The sequence below is a fragment of the Oncorhynchus masou genome, chromosome 15 (assembly GCF_036934945.1).
Source record: "Oncorhynchus masou masou isolate Uvic2021 chromosome 15, UVic_Omas_1.1, whole genome shotgun sequence".
NCBI lineage: Eukaryota > Metazoa > Chordata > Actinopteri > Salmoniformes > Salmonidae > Oncorhynchus > Oncorhynchus masou.
This window is the reverse complement of record NC_088226.1, coordinates 55,395,905-55,414,209: the sequence shown is the minus strand read 5'-3', so window position 1 is coordinate 55,414,209 and position 18,305 is coordinate 55,395,905. Positions and strand designations below refer to the sequence as shown.

The window sequence follows — 18,305 nt, the reverse complement described above, 5'->3', positions numbered from 1 at the left end:
AAATCATCTTACAGTTCAGAGCCTTTGTATGATTATCTTTAGGACATCTGGTCAATGTTTCTGACTTGACTGTGATTCACCTGCTCATTCAACCATACACCTGGACTATGTCTATAGTACAGTGCCTTCAGAAAGTATTCATACCCCTGGACTTATTCCACATTTTGTTGGGTTACAACCTAAATTCAAAATTGATTAAATATATATTCCCCCACCCATCTGCACACACACACACACACACACACACAATACCCCATAATGACAAAGTGAAAATCTGTTTTTAGAAATGTTTGCTAATTTATTGAAAATGAAATACAGAAACATCTCATTTACATAAGTATTCACACTAACAATACATGTTAAATCACCTTTGGCAGTGATTACAGCTGAGTCTTTCTGGGTCTCCAAGAGCTTTGCACACCTGGATTGTACAATATTTGCGCATTATTCTTTTTAATTTCTTCAAGCTCTGCCAAGTTGGTTATTGATTATCGCTTGACAGCCATTTAAGCCTTGCCATAGATGTCCAAGCCAATTTAAGTCAAAACTGTAACTCGGCAACTCAGTGACATTCAATGTCATCTTGGTAAGAAACTCCAGTGTATATTTGGCCTTGTGGTTTAGGTTACTAACCTGCTGAAAGGTGAATTTTCTCCCAGTGTCTATTGTAAAGCAGACAACCAGGTTTTCCTTTAGGATTTTGCCCATGCTTAGCTCCATTCGGTTTCTTTTTATAAATAAATAAAAACTTCCTAGTCCTTGCCGATGACAAGCATACCCATAACATGATGCAGCCACCACACTTTAAAATAAGTGGTATTCAAGGATGTTTGCCCCAAGCATGAACTTTGTCTTGAAACGTTAAGTTAATTCCGTTGCAGTTTTACTTTAGTACCTTATTGCAAACAAGATGCATGTTTTTTAATACTTTTATTCTGTACAGGCTTCCTTCTTTTCACTCCGTAATTTATGTTAGTATTGTGGAGTAATTGCAATGTTGTTGATACATCCTCAGTGTTCCCCTATCACAGCCATTAAACTGTATAACTGTTTTAAATTCACTATTGGCCTAATGGTGAAATCCCTGAGCAGTTTCTTTCCTCTCTGGCAACTGAGTTAGGAAGGACACCTGTATCTTTGTAATGACTGGGTGTACTGATACACCATTCAACGCATAGTTAATAACTTCACCATGCTCAAAGAGATACTCAATGTCTGCTTGTTTTTTTGCTTTTATTTTTTTAACCCCAAATAAAATTTAAAAAAGGTGCCTTTCTTTTCGAGGCATTCGAAAACATCTCTGGTCTTTGTGTTTGTATCTGTGTTTCAAATCCACTGCTTGACTGAGGGACCATACAGATAATTCTATGTGTGGGATACAGACATGAGGTATTCATTCAACAATCATGTTAATCACTGTTTAGCAGAGTGACTCCATGCAACTTATGTTACTTGTTAAGCACATGTATGCTCCTGAAATTCTTTAGGCTTGCCATACCAATGGGTTTCAGCTTAACATTTAAAAAACATAATTTCACTGACATTATAGACATTTTTTGTAAGCCAGTAACACAAAATCTCAATTTAATCCATTTTAAACTCAACACAATGAAATGTGTAAAAAGTCAAGGGGTGTGAATACTTTCTGGGGGAACTCAGGGTGTATTAATACGAGTCATGAGACCTGTAACATAGAACATTTCTGATTCTGATAAAGAACGGAAATGAATTACTGGTGGGCAAAAGGTGAGTTATCAAAATAACTTGCTATAACTATTTACTTGAATAGGGCTAATATCGAGGGTGTATTTATGACTAACACTACACCTTAAAACTAATCAACGGTGTTCACTACAAAGAGTGCATGCCGAATATAGTCTTGTCCCACCACCCTACCTGCTACCAAGGTGGCTGGCTAGTTAGTTTACTTGCGGGCTTCACTTGTTTATGACTGACCTCACCCATGAAGAACAACTCAACAGTGAATGCTCCTTGCGCAAGTTGAAATACCAATACACGACTTACCTGGCTGTAGTGGTATTTCTTTTTAGTCTACACCGTTAGAAATGTATCCAAAGTATATTTGATTTGATTTTACGGCTCTACCTGTTACGTGTACTGGCTAGTGAGCGCGATAATCCATGCAAACTGGCTCCAACAAGTACCTGGCTGCTGCGACTGGCTGAGTAACACGTGACCATAGAGATCCTATTAAATTACTAGAGTTAATTAAACCCTCAAAAATTCCAGAATGGATTGTGATTTGAGGGAATACAGCCATGACGGGTAGACTTTTCGTCGCAGCGATTATACTTTATATTGACCACGCAAGTGGCCGCTTTAACAATGAAAATAAATGTCTTCAAAAATGGAAGGCAGTCGGGAGGAGGTAAGATCAGGTGTTACCATTCTAGCCAAAGAGAGGGCAGATATGCATGTGAACAACAGGCACATTTCCGATATAAAGTGTTTTATCTCAAAGTTGCCGGAATGTCAAGTGTCCTACTTGTATCAGTACACTCTTAACACGTATCTATCTGTTTTGTTTACCAATGTCGACACTCTCTCATTGACCTCAATACAAAAACTCATCGCTTGGTGAGCAGAAAAAAAAGCCACCTGCTGGAGAAGACAGATTTTGGGCCTAGTTACCCCTCTTGCGTCGACTCTTCCTCTCTGCCCAACCCCTAACCCTTTTCTTGACCTTAACCTAAGTATCGTAACCTCCCACGTTAATTATTCTAACCTGCTACGAAAAAGTCACTGTAGTTATATTCCCTCTAGTCAGAGCCTCCAGAATGGTGTGAAAATGGCAGCTATATTGTTCAGGGAAACAACCAAACCAGTCTAATTTGAATTAGTGTGAACCTAAAATATTGTCATATGGGTTGTATACTTATTTTCTATATAAATAGCCTCTAATATATATGTAAACAGATAATGAATGTCTACATTTGTGTTTTCTTGGAAAGCTGTGTGTTATTGTATGATACAATATCAGAACCTGTTGCATTTACAACTTGTGTAGCTAAATCCTATCATTAACTGATTTCAGACAGTTTGAATGGTTTGACTGAATTGTTTGACTCGAATGTTGATATATTGGCAGTTAATAAGAGAAATGTATTTATAGCCAGCCAGTTTCAGAGGAATTATTCTATCTACCAAACATACACTGCAGATACTTTCTTCAAATTCATTATTTTACACAATCTTATCACAGCACTGGCAAACCATGGTTGACCAACTCCCTGACCAAAATGGCTGACCTTTATTCCATCATAAATATTTTATCACATCATAAAAAATTTCATGAACATTCCAGTATTCTAATTCAACGTGATTTTCTATTTTTGAATGTTGAAAATTGATTGACAGATACATTTTATTTGTTCTGTAGAGAAAGCCCATAGAGTTGATGGAAGAATCCTTTAATTCATGGCCACTTGCTCAGCTGGGCCAGGGGCGCTTTAATTAGGTCAGGTGGAAATGGCCGACAGATCTCAACTTCATAAAAGGAGGACATCGCCATCGCCCGATCACGTTGCTTTCTCTTCCTTAGCTCCATCTAATCCAGACGGTCTCTGCGTCCATGAATCCACCACAGACTACCCAGTAAATATACAATTTTACGGTTAAATATAATTCCTGCCTCAGTCTCATCCTTTCCTGTCACATGACCTGTGACCACCTGTTCACTTTCACTGTCAGTCATCCTACCTGTCCAGCTACCCACTCAGATTCCACTAATCTTTAATGTTCATTTGACTGAAAATGTTGGCACTGTTATTTAAGCAATTGGGTGTGATATTTGGCCATTATACCACGGCTAAGGGCTGTTCTTATACACAACGCAACGTGGAGTGCCTGGACACAGCTATTAGTCATGGTATATTGGCCAATAACACAAACCCCTGAGGTGCCTATTGCTATTATAAACTGGTTACCAACATAATGAGAGCATAAAAATAAATTTTTGTCATACCCATGGTATACGGTCTGATATACTACGACTTTCAGCCAATTAGCATTCAGGGCTCGAACCACCCAGTTTATAATTGGGATTATAACATTTGAACTGGTTGTCTGGTAGACTATCATTTTAAAGACATTGCCTAAAATGAACTTGATGTTGTATCCGATTTTGTGTAAATTTATAGCACAATTGCCAGTCACATACTTTATTGGTTCACAATTTTTTGCGCTACCATTACAAGAAAAGATTGAAATATGGAATTTTATGAAAGCGCTATAAACAGCTATAGATATGTGTTTCAAGCCCAATATGTGTTGCTCAAAGTCTTTTTTACAAAGGCTACCTATACAAATTACCTTCCAGAAAATAGCACTTATTTTCCTTATTACTAAATGATGCTTTACTGAACTGGGGTAACTTTTTAAATGACCCTGAGAATAATATTTAGACAACGATAATTTATCCTAATTTAGTAGGCTACCATAGCATGCCATCTGCTGGAAAATTAATTAACAGCAACCAAAAACAATACTGAAGTGATAGCTCTGTAAGATAGGACAGAGTTACACTACACTTACAGGATTAAATTACTTGCTGAGATAGTTTGATTTGTTGGAAGATTCAGGATAGGAAATATGAATCATAAAAAGTCAAGGTTTTAAGCTTTATTTGCTGTCATGGGCCCTGGATGGAGTTGGGGTCCTGAGGTCATGTGCCCTGGCAGGAGTTGGAAGATGTTTGCCATCATGGGCTCTAGGTGGATTCAGGGTCTCGGTGAGGGGTTTGTTGTTATGGGCCCTGGGTGGAGTTGAGATCTCGGTGAGGTGTTTGTTGTCATTTGCCCTGTGTGGAATTGGGATCCTGATGTGTTTGTTGTCATGGATTCTGTCCGGAGTTGGAATCCTGATGTGTTTGTTGTCGTGGGTTCTGGCTGGAGTTGGGGTCCTGATATATTTTAAAGTGGGAGAAATCTTCTGTTTGTCCATCTGTAGTCCTGGACGCGGAGAGGGTTGTTTTATTGCAGGCATATTGGTATAGATGGGATTCTCTAGAAACACACAAGAAAAACGAAACAATTTACTCCACAGTAATTGTCACAGAAACAATTACATCAGCCTGAACTCCCAAGAAGGTCGTACACTGGGCAGAAAGGACAAGGCACAGATGAGAAGCTGCAAAGAAAGAGGCTGTAACCACATGAAATCTGATGTACACCGCCACATGTCATTTTCTGAGCTGTTAACCACATCACCTGTTCTCTCATTCAGCACACTCTTAGGACCGTGAGACAGGCAGTCTTGTCTTTCAGCATACGAGCTGCTCTATAAATGAGTGCACAGGGCTTGCTGGTTTTTTTTCACTGCTTTCTCACTCTCAGCGCTATGCTATTTATCTTTATTACTACAGAGCTTTCTTTCATTTTTCTTTTGTCTGTTTCATATGCTTTGATCGTCCTCTACCTCTACAAACTGCTCTTCTCTGCCATAGAATGTCACAAGATCTGGTTTAAGATTAATACAGTTAAAAGTGTGTATACTACTGGCTAAATACATTTTTATAGCACAAACATCTTTGTACCTCTTTGTATTATGCTTCTCCTTCGTTGCAGTAAGATCCAGATGACCACTAGCAGTGAAACCAGTATGGCACTTGCTGCTCCCACTGCTACCCACAGCTTCCAGCCTAGAAGTAAACCCTCATTGGAGTGGGTAGACCGAGTTACTGGTTGGAGGGAGATCAAGGGGAAAATGTCATTGATTTCTTCAAAGAGACACTTTTATTTATTTTGTAAACAGTTATAAAAAGTATGGAAATCAACATTGTCATTTTGAAAAATATTGATACAACCACACATGCATGCAGGCACACACGTACTGTACACGCGGACAAACATATATGCACTACCAGTCAAAAGTTTGGATATTTTTACTATTTTCTAAATTGTAAAATAATAGTAAAGACATCAAAACTATGAAATTACACACATGGAATCATGTAGTAACCAAACAAGTGTTCAAAGTAGCCACCCTTTGCCTTGATGACAGCTTTGCACACTCTTGGCATTCTCTCAACCAGCTTCATGAGATAGTCACGTGGAACGCTTTACAATTAACAGGTGTGCCTTGTTAAAAGTTCATGGAATTTCTTTCCTTCTTAATGCGTTTGAGCCAATCAGTTGTGTTGTGACAAGGTAGGGGTGGTATACAGATGATAGCCTTATTTGGTAAAAGACCAAGTCCATATTATGACAAGAACAGCTCAAAAAAGCAAAGGAAAACGACTGTCCATCATTACTTTAAGACATGAAGGTCAGTCAATACGGAACATTTCAAGAACTTTGAAAGTTTCTTCAAGTGCAGTCGCAAAAACCACCAAGCGCTATGATGAAACTGGCTCTCATGAGGACCACCACAGGAAACGAAGACCCAGAGTTACCTCTGCTGCAAAGGATACATTCGTTAGAGTTAACTGCACCTCAGAAATTGCAGCCCAAATAAATGCTTCACAGAGTTCAAGTAACAGGCACATCTCAACATCAATTTTTCAGAGGAGACTGCGTGAATCAGGCCTTCATGGTCGAATTGCTGCAAAGAAACCACTAATAAAGGACACCAATAAGAAGAAGAGACTTGCTTGGGCCAAGAAACACTAGCAACAGGCATTAGACCAGAGGAAATCTGTCTATTGATGTGATGAGTCAAAATTTGAGATTTTTGGTTCCAACCTCCGTGTCTTTGTGAGACGCAGAGTAGGTGAATGGATGATATCCACATGTGTCGTTCCCACCGTGAAGCATGGAGAAGGAGATGAGATAGTGCTTTGCTGATGACAGTCAGTCATTTATTTAGAATTCAAGGCACACTTAACCAGCATGGCTACCACAGCATTCTGCAGCAATATGCCATCCCATCCGGTTTGCGCTTAGTGGGACTATCATTTGTTTTTCAACAGGACAATGACCCAACACACTTTCAGGCTGTATAAGGGCTATTTGACCAAGAAGGAGAGTGATGAAGTGCTGCATCAGATGACCTGGCCTCCACAATCACCCGACCTCAACCCAATTGAGATGGTTTGGGATGAGTTGGACGGCAGAGTGAAGGAAAAGCAGCAAACAAGTGCTCAGCATATATAGGAACTCCTTCAAGACTGTTGGGAAAGCATTCCAGGTGAAGCTGGTTGAGGGAATACCAAAAGTGTGCAAAGCTGTCATCAAGGCAAAGGGGGTGGCTATGTTGAAGAATCTAAAACATATTTTGATTTGTTTAACACTTTTTTTGGTTACTACGTGATCCCATATGTGTTATTTCATTAGTTTTGATGTCTTCACTATTATTCTACACTTAACTCTAATTGCTCCTGTAATTTGCTCTGAATAAGAGCATCTGCTAAATGTCTAAAATGTAGAGAATGTCTATGGTTGAAGTTTGAGGATTTACCTGTCATCAATGGAGGGTTACTTTCTGTCGTCTTGCCAGCTACATTATAAAGAACACAACAAGTTAAAAATATATACTGTATATTAGCAGTGCTGTCAATGATGCTACTGTTGTATGATAAATACTACCATTATAACCACAGTGCATAAATGTATATGCTGAAGGGAGGAGGATGTATCAGATGAAAATGTTATTTTGTACTTACTAATAATAACTTGAGTTTCATTGCTGTTACTTTTTCTAAAGTAAGGGATATCTGCCAAAACCTGGCAGAAGTACCACCCACTGTCATTGTACCGGACATCTCTCACAGTCAGTCTGGACCAAGCTCTCCCAGACTCCTGAAGGACATGATTTCCATCGTTCTGCTCCACAGTCTTGTTGACCGATATCTTATGGGAGGAAAGTTGACTGGAACTAGAATCACCGTATGATTGGTTTATGTTGAAATACCAGCTCACCCAGGCACTAGTCTGGGGCTCAAAACTGCAGACGAGGATCAGAGAGGAACCAAGAGGAGCTTCCACTGTCCTTTGGGGTGGTTCCGTGATCACAGCGCTGAGAGCAGACGTCACTGTTGCCATGAGTGCTAAGGGGGAGGGTAATATAAAACACAAGCGATGTGTTTGTTTTTTTTAGAAACAAAGAGAAGTTCAATGAATTCAGACTAGGGGAAAAGCAGAGTATGACAATGGAGAACCATAATTGCATCATGTTGCACATGCAATAACTGAACATACACAGTGTACAAAACACAAGGAACACCTTCCTTATATTGAGTTGCACCCCCTTTTGCCCTCAGAACAGCCTCAATTCATCGGAGCCTGGCTTCTACAAGGTATCAAAAGCATTCCGCAGGGATGCTGGCCCATGTTGACTCCAGTGCTTCCCACAGTTGTATCAAGTTGGCTGGATGTCCTTTGGGTGGTGGACCATTCTTGATACACTCGGGAAACTGTGAAAAACTCAGCAGCTTTGCAGTTCTTGACACACACAACCCGGTGCATCTACTACCATACCCCGTTCAAAGGCACTTACATTACATTATGTCTTGCCCATTCACCCTCTGAATGGCACACATGCACAATCCATGTCTTAAGGCTTAAATATCCTTCTTTAATCTGTCTTCTCCCCTTCATCTACACTGATTGAAGTAGATTTAACAAGTGACATCAATAAGAGATCATAGCTTTCACCTGGATTCACATGGTCAGTGTATGTCATGGAAAGAGCAGGTGTTACCAATGTTTTGTTCACCCCATGTACAGTACAGTACTTTTATTGGGGACCTGTTTGTCCAATGTTGTCACTCAAATGCGCAAACCATATATGTCAGTATACAGTTAAGACCTCTTATTTACCCTTCCACGAGACCTACATTGTAATAGTATTGCTTTTATTATGAAGGCATCGTCACAATAGGAGGTCAACCAGACATGTGCATGCAGTTTGTCAGTCAGTACACAACCCAATGAAAATCAAGGGGCTATGAAAAATGCAATAACAAAAAGCAAATGCAAATGTTTTCATAGTTATATTGTTTAACCATGCATGTTTTGTAGAGCAAGAAGTAGTAACCCTACCTATAAGAAACAGCAAGTAGATCACTTTGTTCCAGATGTCCATTTCATGGGCTCAAAGGTTGGCTTCTCACTCTGTCTTCCTGCACATCATAGCAACAGTACCTTCCTGAGTGAGATGAAGAAGGACTCTATCTGTGGGTGGAAGGAGGTGCATAACATTTACCGTATTCTGAAACCAGACATAAGGGGTGAGGTGTGGCAGCTGCACAAATAACCACAAAGACTGGTAGATTACATACATAAAAACTTCTGCTGTGCTAAAAGTTGTTCTGCAGTCACAGGTGCCCTCAGAGGTTGGTACTTTGCACTGTAGTGTAAGCGCATATGCCACCTCTCAATGAGTAAGTCTGTGTGGTCAAATTGTAAATGTGGCACAGAGAAATTGAAGGGGCTTCGAGAGCTTGTGGGTTTTGGTCCAAATGTGTGAACACACTTTGTCACTACAGTCAACGTTACGAGAATATCCGTGTGACTTCCTGTGGCAAAACAATACAAAGCTCTAAAGTTTACGATGAAAGTTGTTTATATAGCAGCATGAAAAATTAAGTAATGCAAGTAGTATACATAGACAACCATAAAGTTAACCCAGAATGGGTAGAATGTGATACTACCTTAACATTGATAGACACATTGTCTTTTACTTTTTGTGGTAGGAAGAAGAAAGGGGTCAACCACATACAGCTCACTGTGCAAAACAGTGGGGGCTGCTGAGGGGAGGACTGCTCATAATAATGGCTGGAATGGAGCAAATGGAATGGCATCAAACACATAGAAACCATGTGTTTGATAGAATTCCACTCCAGACTTTACCACGAGCCCGTCCTCCTGAATTAAGGTGCAACCAAACTCCTGTGGCTCAAAAATAGTTTGAATCATCGTTGTTTCCATGTCATTTCAACAACAAAAATTAAATGTTATGAAGTTGAAGCAACAAGGAAAACTGATTGGATTTGCAAAAAGTAATCAAGGGAGTTTCGTCTTTTTTTCACCTAACTTTCAACATAAATCCAATGGCATGGTGAATTATTGTTGTTTTCACGGTGAATTACTATAGCTCCCTTGGGCCAAGCCTTGTAATTTTGTAAATGCCGGATCTCTATGGCAAGACGCACCATTCACCAAAGTTTAATCAAAATCGGGCAAGTGCTGTCTGAGATATCTTTTTGACTAAACGAATCAATGCTTGGTCCGAAATGCTCCATATGGAGGATGTGACGCAATTGAGAAACCTCCGTGGCTTGAGGAAGCCAAATCTTCCTCTGTACTGCCGTTCGCCTCAAATTTGTTAACAATGCGAAGGGCCCCATATAGCTCCACGTTGACATGATTTAATCATCATTCTAATTTATTTTCTGGTGATGACCTAATTGCTTTTCATTTACAAAGGAAATAATACCTACCTGAATGGAAACAGATTATACCAACGATTACGTAATATGATTCATATTAAAACCACACTACCCAGATTTCCCTTCTACTGCATCTGCGCAAAACACAAGACGGCCCTAAACGTTGGACAGGAGATGCAATGCACTCCAGCAGCATCAGTACCAGACCAGTAGTCAGTGTGCTCCAAATACATCGAAAAGAGTAGACGCGAAAGGACAGTATTTATAATTCCTGATACACCGGCACTGGTTCATTGGAACAGCAAGATGGGAGATCAGAAGGTAGGAACAACCGACCGAACAGGTGTTTTGTGTTTGCGGCGGTCGCAGGGCGTACAAAGAAAGGAGGAGTAGCGCGGAGGACCGGAACTTTGTTGATGTCTTACATCATTGTAAGACCTTGAATGGTTACATCTTGTACTTGATTTAAAAGACAAGGCGTATTTTATGGAGGCACGTCGACAGCAAGGTTTGCAGTCCCTCAACCAATTACTACTCTGAGCATTAGTTTTCGAGAACTACGCCTTGCCGTGACAGGTCCCAGAATAGTGTTTATTAATTAAACGTGTAAATGCATACCAGTCCACGACACATTCACAACTGTTTGTTTTTACTTTGTATCGCTCTACAGAGACCTAGGTTGCGATAATAAACAGGAGGGTGCAGAGAGTGTCCCATTATCCCTATGATTTGGGCCTGGCGCATAGCCTATCGCATCAAAGAGCATATCAAATGTTTTTTGGAGTGTATGAACTGAACTGACGGGTTGGGGCTGGACTGTTGACATAATTTGCCTGGATATTTTTTTTCATGCAGAATCATTAATTCAATGTGTGAGTTTGGCTGCTTCAGAGATGGGGTGCCTAGTGTAGGCTTTATGAGTTAACCCAACAACTGGAGACGCATTATTACATTATGGATGCGCATACTTCCGGTCAAGTAGCAAGGTGCCCGCCCTGGTCACAGTTTACACAGAAGTGGAAATTTACTCCCAAGAAATGCAGATGACCAAGTACTGACCATTTGATTCACCCTTACTCATTTGAATGTAGGCTATTGTAAGGAAGGGTGATCTGTGTAATCCTGAAGCAAGGTATTTGATTAAATATTCTACTGTTTTCTATTCTATAATTGAGAACATGTTCCAGTGTCCTAATGCGATACAGATTATTCTTAGGCAGATACTTGGCTACTTTTAACTTTGTGTTACATTCTGCAGGAATCACTGCGTAAGATCACCACTACCCTGGCCCTGAAGAATGATGAGATCACAAACTTCATCTGCTGTCTGAAACAGAGCCTGGAGAACCTGGAGGTACTGTACTCACCATCTGGGCAGGTCTAACATTAGGTTACAGTCTGAAGCAAGATTGCAGCATGTGTGCGACACAATGGTTTTATGAACTTGGCATAGTGTACATGCCGTACTAGTCTGTCTGACTGGATGGTCAGAGAGTCTATCAGTGAACTGATTCCTTCCCTATTGGCCCCTGCAGGAGAACTCCAGCCGTGTCCAGGAGGACCTGGAGACAGAGTTCAGCTCCCTCCACTCAGTACTGGATGAGCTGAAAGACAGTATGGTCACCAGGATCAAACAGGAGAGGGCCAGCCACACCTATGAGCTACAGGTCAGTTCATCTTTATTGGGCTTTTACTGGATAAGGATTTTATAGGCTTTTGCTTTGCATTTCTTGATCTTTTAAGATTTCAGTCATTAACATTCAGCATTGAAACATTTTTATGACTTCCCAGGCTATCTGATCATAGGATCGACTTATGATCAGTTTAGCATGACTCATTCTCAGGTTTAGAATCAGAATAACATTTTTGTGAGTAAAGCCATGTGCATAGTGATTCAGTGTTGCTTAGAAATGTTGCTACTGTATGAAATACTGTGTGTGTTGGGGTCTGCAACATTAGTATTCCTAGAGGATTATTGTGTCTGTGTACTGTATAATCCTGTTTACCTCTCAGCATCTGAGTGTCAGTTAGCCAGTCAGTCAGACAAAGCAACGGCATGGGCAGCTTTACATAACTACATTGCATTGTGATAACATAACTACATTGCATCGTGATAACATAACTACACGGCATCCTGCTTGATTATGTGAGTGGGAAGTGTAGAAACCAAAGTGATATACTGAACAGACAATTACAGTAGGTTAATTGAAAGAAAAAAAAGTGTCTCATGACAATTCAACTCAAATAACTTCCTGTGATGGAAAGAAACCTCAATGACACAGTAAAGAAGATGCTTGTTACATTAGGAAACATTGTCTGGACTGTGATTAAATATATTCTTCTCTCTCTCTGCCTGTCTCTCTGGTTCTCCCTCAATTCCATTCAATTCAAGGGGCTTTATTGGCATGGGAAACATGTTTACAATGACAAAGCAAGTGAAATGGATAAACAAAAGTGAAATAAACAATAAAAAGTGAACATGAAATATTACACTCACACAAGTTCCAAAATAATAAAGACATTTCAAATGTCATATTATGTGTATATATATACAGTGTTGTATCAATGGGCAAGTATTTAAAGTATAAAAGGGAAAATAAATAAATATGGGTTGTATTTACAATGGTGTTTGTTCTTCACTGGTTGCCCCAGGTCACACAACTTGCTGCTGTGTTTTCACACTGTGGTATTTCACCCAATAGATATGGGAGTTTATCAAAATTGGATTTGCTTTCTAATTGTTTGTGGGTCTATGTAATCTCAGGGAAATATGTGTCTAATATAATCATACATAATATGGTCATCGTTCTCTCTGGTTCTCTCTCTCTGGTTCTCACCCTTTGGTTCTCTCTCACTCTGTGGTTCTCTCTCTGTCTCTGGTTCTCTCTCTCTCTGGTTCTCTCTGTCTGGTTCTCTCTCTCGTTCTCTCTCTCTCGTTCTCTCGTTCTCGTTCTCTCTCTCGTTCTCTCTCTCTCGTTCGCTCTCTCTCTGGTTCGCTCTCTCTCTGGTTCGCTCTCTCTCTGGTTCGCTCTCTCTCTGGTTCGCTCTCTCTCTGGTTCGCTCTCTCTCTGGTTCTTTCTCTCTCTGGTTCTTTCTCTCTCTCTCTCTCTCTGGTTCTCTCTCTCTCTCTGGTTCTCTCTCTCTCTCTCTCTCTGGTTCTCTCTCTCTCTCTCTGGTTCTCTCTCTCTCTCTCTCTCTCTCTCTCTGGTTCTCTCTCTCTCTCTCTGGTTCTCTTTCAGAGTCAGCTGAGTGCGTGCTCCAAAGCCCTGGAGAGCTCTGAGGAGCTTTTGGAGGTAGCCAATCAGACTCTCTGCTCCTCGGAAGCAGACGACTTCACTCAGGTAACGGCTGGATGAAAAGCTTCCACAAACTAGCCTATTTAATTTCCATATCTTATGCAATGATGCCATTGGCATTTTGCTTGAGGATATCCATAATGGTTTTATTAAGAGTTGTGCATAAGTGTTGTTATACATTTGACATTTTAGTCATTTAGCAGACGCTCTTATCCAGAATGAGTTACAGTAGTGAGTGCATACATTTTTGTACTTTTACAGACTGGTCCCCTGTAGGAAACGTTGCAAGCGCCAGGCTTTACCAACTGAGCTACACAGTTACTCTCTGTTTCTTGTCTTTATGTACCTTTATTGTAAAGCAGTACAGTATGTTGATCTGATGTGGTTCGTTGTGATGTATGTTTACTGTGTAACACAAATGTAATGTTTTCAATTGTAAGGATGTGGCTGAAACTGAGTTCTCTCTCGGTCCATATCTCCCCTCCTTTCCCTTCTGCTTTCCCTGTCTGCTTCTCTCCAGGCGGCCAAAGACATTAAGGATAGGTATTGTTCATTGCTCTCCATTTCTCAAAGTATCTTCTGAACTCACTAACCATCTGCTCACCCACACACATTACAACAAAATATAGATTACATACAATCACGCTGTAGCACACCCTTTTAATCACCACTCTGTAATCTTCTTGCTCACCTCACCTGCCCTCTCTGTCCCAAACATGTGTAAGTCCCCCATGGCACATGCTCCAATCTATCCCCTCTCTGGCTGTGTCAGTTTAGTTTTGGACGTTTCGTGTGTGTCTGTTCATGATTCACATATGTTTTTGTGTGGTACTTTAGAAAAATAGTTAGTATGTTATTATAGCTCTGTGTAAAGTGATTACTAGTTACAGTAGTATTACAGTACAACACTCAAGTGTCCTGTCAGTCCTTCAGTGGGTTGAATAATGAGACATGTCTCACTCTGTGTGTCTTTGTTTGGGGGAGAGCAGTGTGACAATGGCCCCTGCCTTCCGTTTGTCACTGAAAGCCAAAGCCAGTGACAGCATGAGTCACATGATGGTGGACTTCACCCAAGAGCGGGAGATGCTGCAGGCAATCAAGTTCCTCCCAGGTCAGTGTGGGACCCATTATGTCTGTCTATTGGTTTTTCTTTAATAACAGCAATGGACAATGCTCTTACAACCAAAGAAATAAGAATGAATAGAATGGGCACCGTCTCCATTCAAGTCAATAATGGTATAATGGGTGGACTGGCGGCCATTCTGAGTTTACCCATTGGAGCAAAGCAGGAAGTGTAACCAGCAATCTGTGCTGTGATTTGTTAAATCAACTCAAATGTCATTACAAATTGTATAAGCCACATAAGTTAGCATAATTTGAATGAACATTCTACATTAACATGGAAATGACCTCATGAGTGTACCCATGAGTTTACCAGTCAAATTGCCAATGTTAGAGGTTCCAAGCTCGTTCTATTCATCCTTATTTCTGTGCTTGCAACATTCTTTACTGAAGTTATATTTCAATTAACTGTTGTGACCATGTCTTTTTGGTACCACCCATGTTGACCAAACCTAGCCCTCTCAGTATGAAGGACGTAAGCCCCAATTTCTCTCCCCAGTACCTGCCACCCCAGAGATTCTGGTGTCAGAGTGCCAGGTCTGTGACAACACGGTGACAGTACAGTGGGCTCTGCCGGAGCCTGACACCAAGATAGATCACTATGACCTGGAGCATCGCCGCACCAACTACGAGGGGCCGCCCCGCGCCCGGGAGGACTACCCCTGGATGGTGGTGGAGGGCATTCGAGAGACAGAGTACACCCTTACAGGTAAGCGTGTCAGGCTACGGGTTAGAGTTAAAGCTAGGGTTAGGGTTGAGCTGGGGATGTGGACATGAAACTAGGGTTAGGGTTGAGCCGGGGATGTGGACATGAAACTAGGGTTAGGGTTGAGCCGGGGATGTGGACATGAAACTAGGGTTAGGGTTATGACTTGGGTTAACTAGTAAGAGGAGGGCCTGTCTTTAGATGCAGTAGCCTAGGAGTAATAAGTTTACTTAAATTGACCAACTGTGATTATCAAGTACCCGTTATGTGATTTCAGGGCTTCGCTTTGACACACGTTACATGACGTTCCGTGTGAAGGCGTGTAACAAGGCTGTGGCAGGCGAGTTCTCTGAGCTTGTAACACTGGAGACACATGGTGGGTGAACTGGACATTGTCCTCCACTCAGGAGGGAGAATGGTATCTTTTTGTCCTAAATATCTTCTGATGTGATAAGAATCAATGAGTCAGCACATCAATATCAAGCCTGTCTCTATCTCGCCACCCCTCTACTCCTCCCTGCAGCGTTCCTGTTCAAGCTGGATGCAGGCTCGTCCCATCAGAACCTGAAAGTGGAGGACCTCAGTGTGGAGTGGGACAGCTGTGGGGGGAAGATCATCCAGGACATTCGCAAGGACAAGAACAGAACCAACCAATCTCCCATGCACTCCCCAGCCAGGTCAGAAACACTTTCTGACATATCCTTTGTGCATGAAAGTTGAGGTTCAACTTTGGCGTCCTCTGACTCTCCCTCTTCTCCTCTCCTAGGACGGCCATGAATTCACCGAAGAGAGTGCCGTCTGCTCGGGTCGGCAGAGACCGATTCACGGCTGAGTCCTACACGGTACTGGGAGACACCTTTATTGACGCAGGCCAGCAGTACTGGGAGGTGCGGTTCGATAAGGAGAGCAAGGCGTTCGCTGTGGGCTTGGCCCTGCGGAATCTGGGCCGCTTTGACCAGCTGGGGAAGAGCAACGCCTCTTGGTGCATCCACCTGAACAACTGGCTGCACCAGAGCCTCACAGCCAAGCACAACAACAAGGCCCGCGCCCTGGACTGTCCCATCCCGGACCGCATAGGGGTCTACTGCAACTACGAGGAGGGTGAGACAGACCCCAGATACACCTCAATTATATCTCCTCTCCACCTTACACTGGATCAGCTTTTCTACATCCAGTCAGGGGGACCACTTAACTGAGACTGACAAACAGTACATAGTGATTTGTATTTAAGACCAATCTTCATTAAATAGGATTAAATAGGTCTGGATTAAGGATTGGATCAGGAGTGGGTTAGGTAATGTAATCAAATGAACATGTTCACTTGAGCCTGTCTGCACTCTGTCTTTGTTCTGTTGCATCAAATCTTTAGCTGCCTTAGTTACATTTCTCTCCGTCCAGGTGCACTGTCCTTCTACAACGCCAGAACCAAGACGCTGATGCACACCTTTAGAACCAAGTTCACTCAGCCTGTCATACCAGCCTTCTCGGTGAGAAACTATGATTTTGTTTACTTTGTGGGTCACTATCTCTAGGCAAGTCACAGCAGAAAGAAATTAGGGCACTTGTCTTCGAGAAAACACACCTTTTATATGTTAAGTTTGTGTTCTGTGGAACCCCTGCAGGTGTGGAATGGGAGTTTCTCGGTGCAGACGGGTCTGCAGGTGCCCAGTGTGGTACAGAGTGGCCAGAGGAAGAACAGTGGTACCAGCAGCTCCAACGCCAGCCTCACCTAGACCCATCCAGGCCACAGCCACTGCAGAACTTTACCCCACTGAGGCTGTGTGGTGCTAGAAGCTCAAACTGGCCCAGTGCTGCCCACTGCTTATCCCAACAACACCATACACACCATGCCTGCCTGCTTGCCTGGGGTGATGGTTCTTCTCTGCCTCATCCAAGTCAGCTCATTACACTCCCTGTGCCTTCCAGAGAGGTGCCCTCATCAGTATACTCACTCGGGCAGAACTGAATCAGTCATTTAATTCAAATCCATAATTAAAGGCAAAATTATGAAAGCCTAGTTACGAGTATATTAGGAGCTAGGCACATATGTTTATATTTAAATGCAACAGTCAAAGACCCCAATGCAACGAGAAACAAATAGTCCATATAACTTGGTTGTAGTACAGTAGTCATTAATACATACTGAATGTTCAGAATCCTCTGCCTATAATTTAGCTAGTTGCTAAACACCTACAGAAACACCTCATTTATCTGTATAACCCAAATAACTTTGTAGCAAAATGACATGCTTATCAATATATAAACACTAGGAATGTATTGAATTCTACATCGCCAGCAGCTGTCTGGGGACCAGTGGAGACACAGTACACCTGATTGTTTTGTAGAAGTGTTTGTATGGGGGAGCATGGGTCTGAATATGCGTGTGTCGGTTTGAAATGTGCTGTTATATGTGTGTCCCCCTAACTTGTCACTGTTTAATCACCTGCAGTGAGAAGATAAGCCATTTTATGAGCTGGGTGGGGACTCCCTGGATAATGAGATGTTGCTGAAAGTGTCTAGTTCAATGTTAACACCATTCCTTATTCATGTCACCTGGTGTCTAAACTCAGTGCTGGTGTGCTATTATTTTAAATACAGTCTTACGTTCTTGTCATGTTTATGGTATGCATCATATGAATATAACCTGCAATGCTTTTTTCTTTATTTCATGGGTGAACAAATTTCACATTGTAAATATGTCCCTTTCATTTTTCCACTACAGTATGCATCTGTCTCACTGAGTTTAATAAAGCAGTAAGACAGCCCTGTGTGTCTCTCATTGTGTACATTTCGGGAGTAAAGACTACTACAATTTGTTCTCACAAGAATATAG

General features: G+C 41.6%; 3 protein-coding genes and 1 long non-coding RNA gene across 5 annotated transcripts in view; 2 read left to right on the top strand and 2 right to left on the bottom strand.

The window, feature by feature from the left end:
• The window catches only part of si:ch211-129c21.1 (uncharacterized protein LOC563087 homolog), a 31,497-nt gene extending 29,347 nt beyond the window's left edge, over positions 1–2,150 (bottom strand). Inside the window, exon 1 of the mRNA XM_064989727.1 lies at positions 2,026–2,150. The gene's annotated coding sequence lies outside the window, so the exon portion shown is untranslated. The remainder of the gene's footprint in view (positions 1–2,025) is intronic.
• Positions 2,151–2,198: 48 nt separating this feature from the next.
• Positions 2,199–5,794, top strand: LOC135556490 (uncharacterized). The gene is made up of 3 exons (XR_010457998.1): positions 2,199–2,389; positions 3,563–3,615; positions 5,586–5,794. It is a non-coding gene; the product is annotated as an uncharacterized LOC135556490 (long non-coding RNA).
• LOC135556487 (uncharacterized) lies at positions 3,325–9,639 on the bottom strand. 2 transcript variants are annotated; one of them, XM_064989730.1, is made up of 6 exons: positions 9,239–9,639; positions 9,000–9,131; positions 7,622–8,005; positions 7,417–7,455; positions 5,555–5,698; positions 3,325–5,024 (listed from the first exon to the last, which is right to left on the bottom strand). In XM_064989730.1, the coding sequence occupies exons 2-6, from the start codon at positions 9,040–9,042 to the stop codon at positions 4,642–4,644; spliced, it is 993 nt and encodes a 330-aa protein (XP_064845802.1). In that variant the 5' UTR covers positions 9,043–9,131; positions 9,239–9,639; the 3' UTR covers positions 3,325–4,641. The 2 variants fall into 2 exon arrangements, with proteins under 2 accessions (XP_064845802.1, XP_064845801.1); XM_064989729.1 differs by having other exon boundaries at positions 9,000–9,639.
• Positions 9,640–10,505: 866 nt separating this feature from the next.
• Positions 10,506–18,237, top strand: LOC135556484 (fibronectin type III and SPRY domain-containing protein 1). Its single transcript, XM_064989723.1, has 12 exons — positions 10,506–10,669; positions 11,607–11,702; positions 11,884–12,015; positions 13,588–13,689; positions 14,165–14,187; positions 14,634–14,755; positions 15,266–15,475; positions 15,750–15,848; positions 15,996–16,149; positions 16,239–16,573; positions 16,871–16,959; positions 17,095–18,237. The coding sequence occupies exons 1-12, from the start codon at positions 10,655–10,657 to the stop codon at positions 17,203–17,205; spliced, it is 1,488 nt and encodes a 495-aa protein (XP_064845795.1). The 5' UTR covers positions 10,506–10,654; the 3' UTR covers positions 17,206–18,237.
• The last annotated feature ends 68 nt before the right edge of the window (positions 18,238–18,305 follow it).